The sequence below is a fragment of the Penaeus monodon genome, chromosome 21 (assembly GCF_015228065.2).
Source record: "Penaeus monodon isolate SGIC_2016 chromosome 21, NSTDA_Pmon_1, whole genome shotgun sequence".
In the NCBI taxonomy this organism is placed as follows: Eukaryota; Metazoa; Arthropoda; class Malacostraca; order Decapoda; family Penaeidae; genus Penaeus; species Penaeus monodon.
The window spans coordinates 37208104-37208441 of NC_051406.1; the positions used below are offsets into that span (position 1 = coordinate 37208104).

Here is a 338-nt window from a genome sequence, read left to right on the forward strand (position 1 = left end):
GCGGAATTGCAAAAAAGTGAGGTGTGTATGGGAGAAGATGGTGGATAAAACTGCTTGTGGAATGTCTACATCGACGGAAAAATACAGTAAGATATTGACGACGATATCTAGTGATTCTTTTACCTCTCTCTCTCTTGCTAGAAAAGTGTGGCGGAGATGTGGGCGCTGTTGGTGGGAGTGCTTTGTGTGGGCGTGGTGGCTGGCCTGCCGCCCGCGCCCGTCCCTTTCGGTGAGTTGGGCTGAATTTCAGTCTACTGTTTCAGTTCGTCTTTTTAAAAATTATTTCTTAGATTTGCTTATTGTTTCTGTTACTGTCTCTGTCTGGCTGAATGTCTCCT

At 45.9% G+C, this 338-nt stretch overlaps 1 protein-coding gene across 1 annotated transcript in view; it reads left to right on the forward strand.

Moving 5' to 3' along the window:
• LOC119586741 overlaps nt 1-338 on the forward strand; it is a 3874-nt gene that overhangs the window by 132 nt on the left and 3404 nt on the right. Inside the window, exon 2 of the mRNA XM_037935465.1 lies at nt 142-229. Coding sequence (XP_037791393.1) covers nt 142-229 — 88 coding nt within the window. The remainder of the gene's footprint in view (nt 1-141; nt 230-338) is intronic.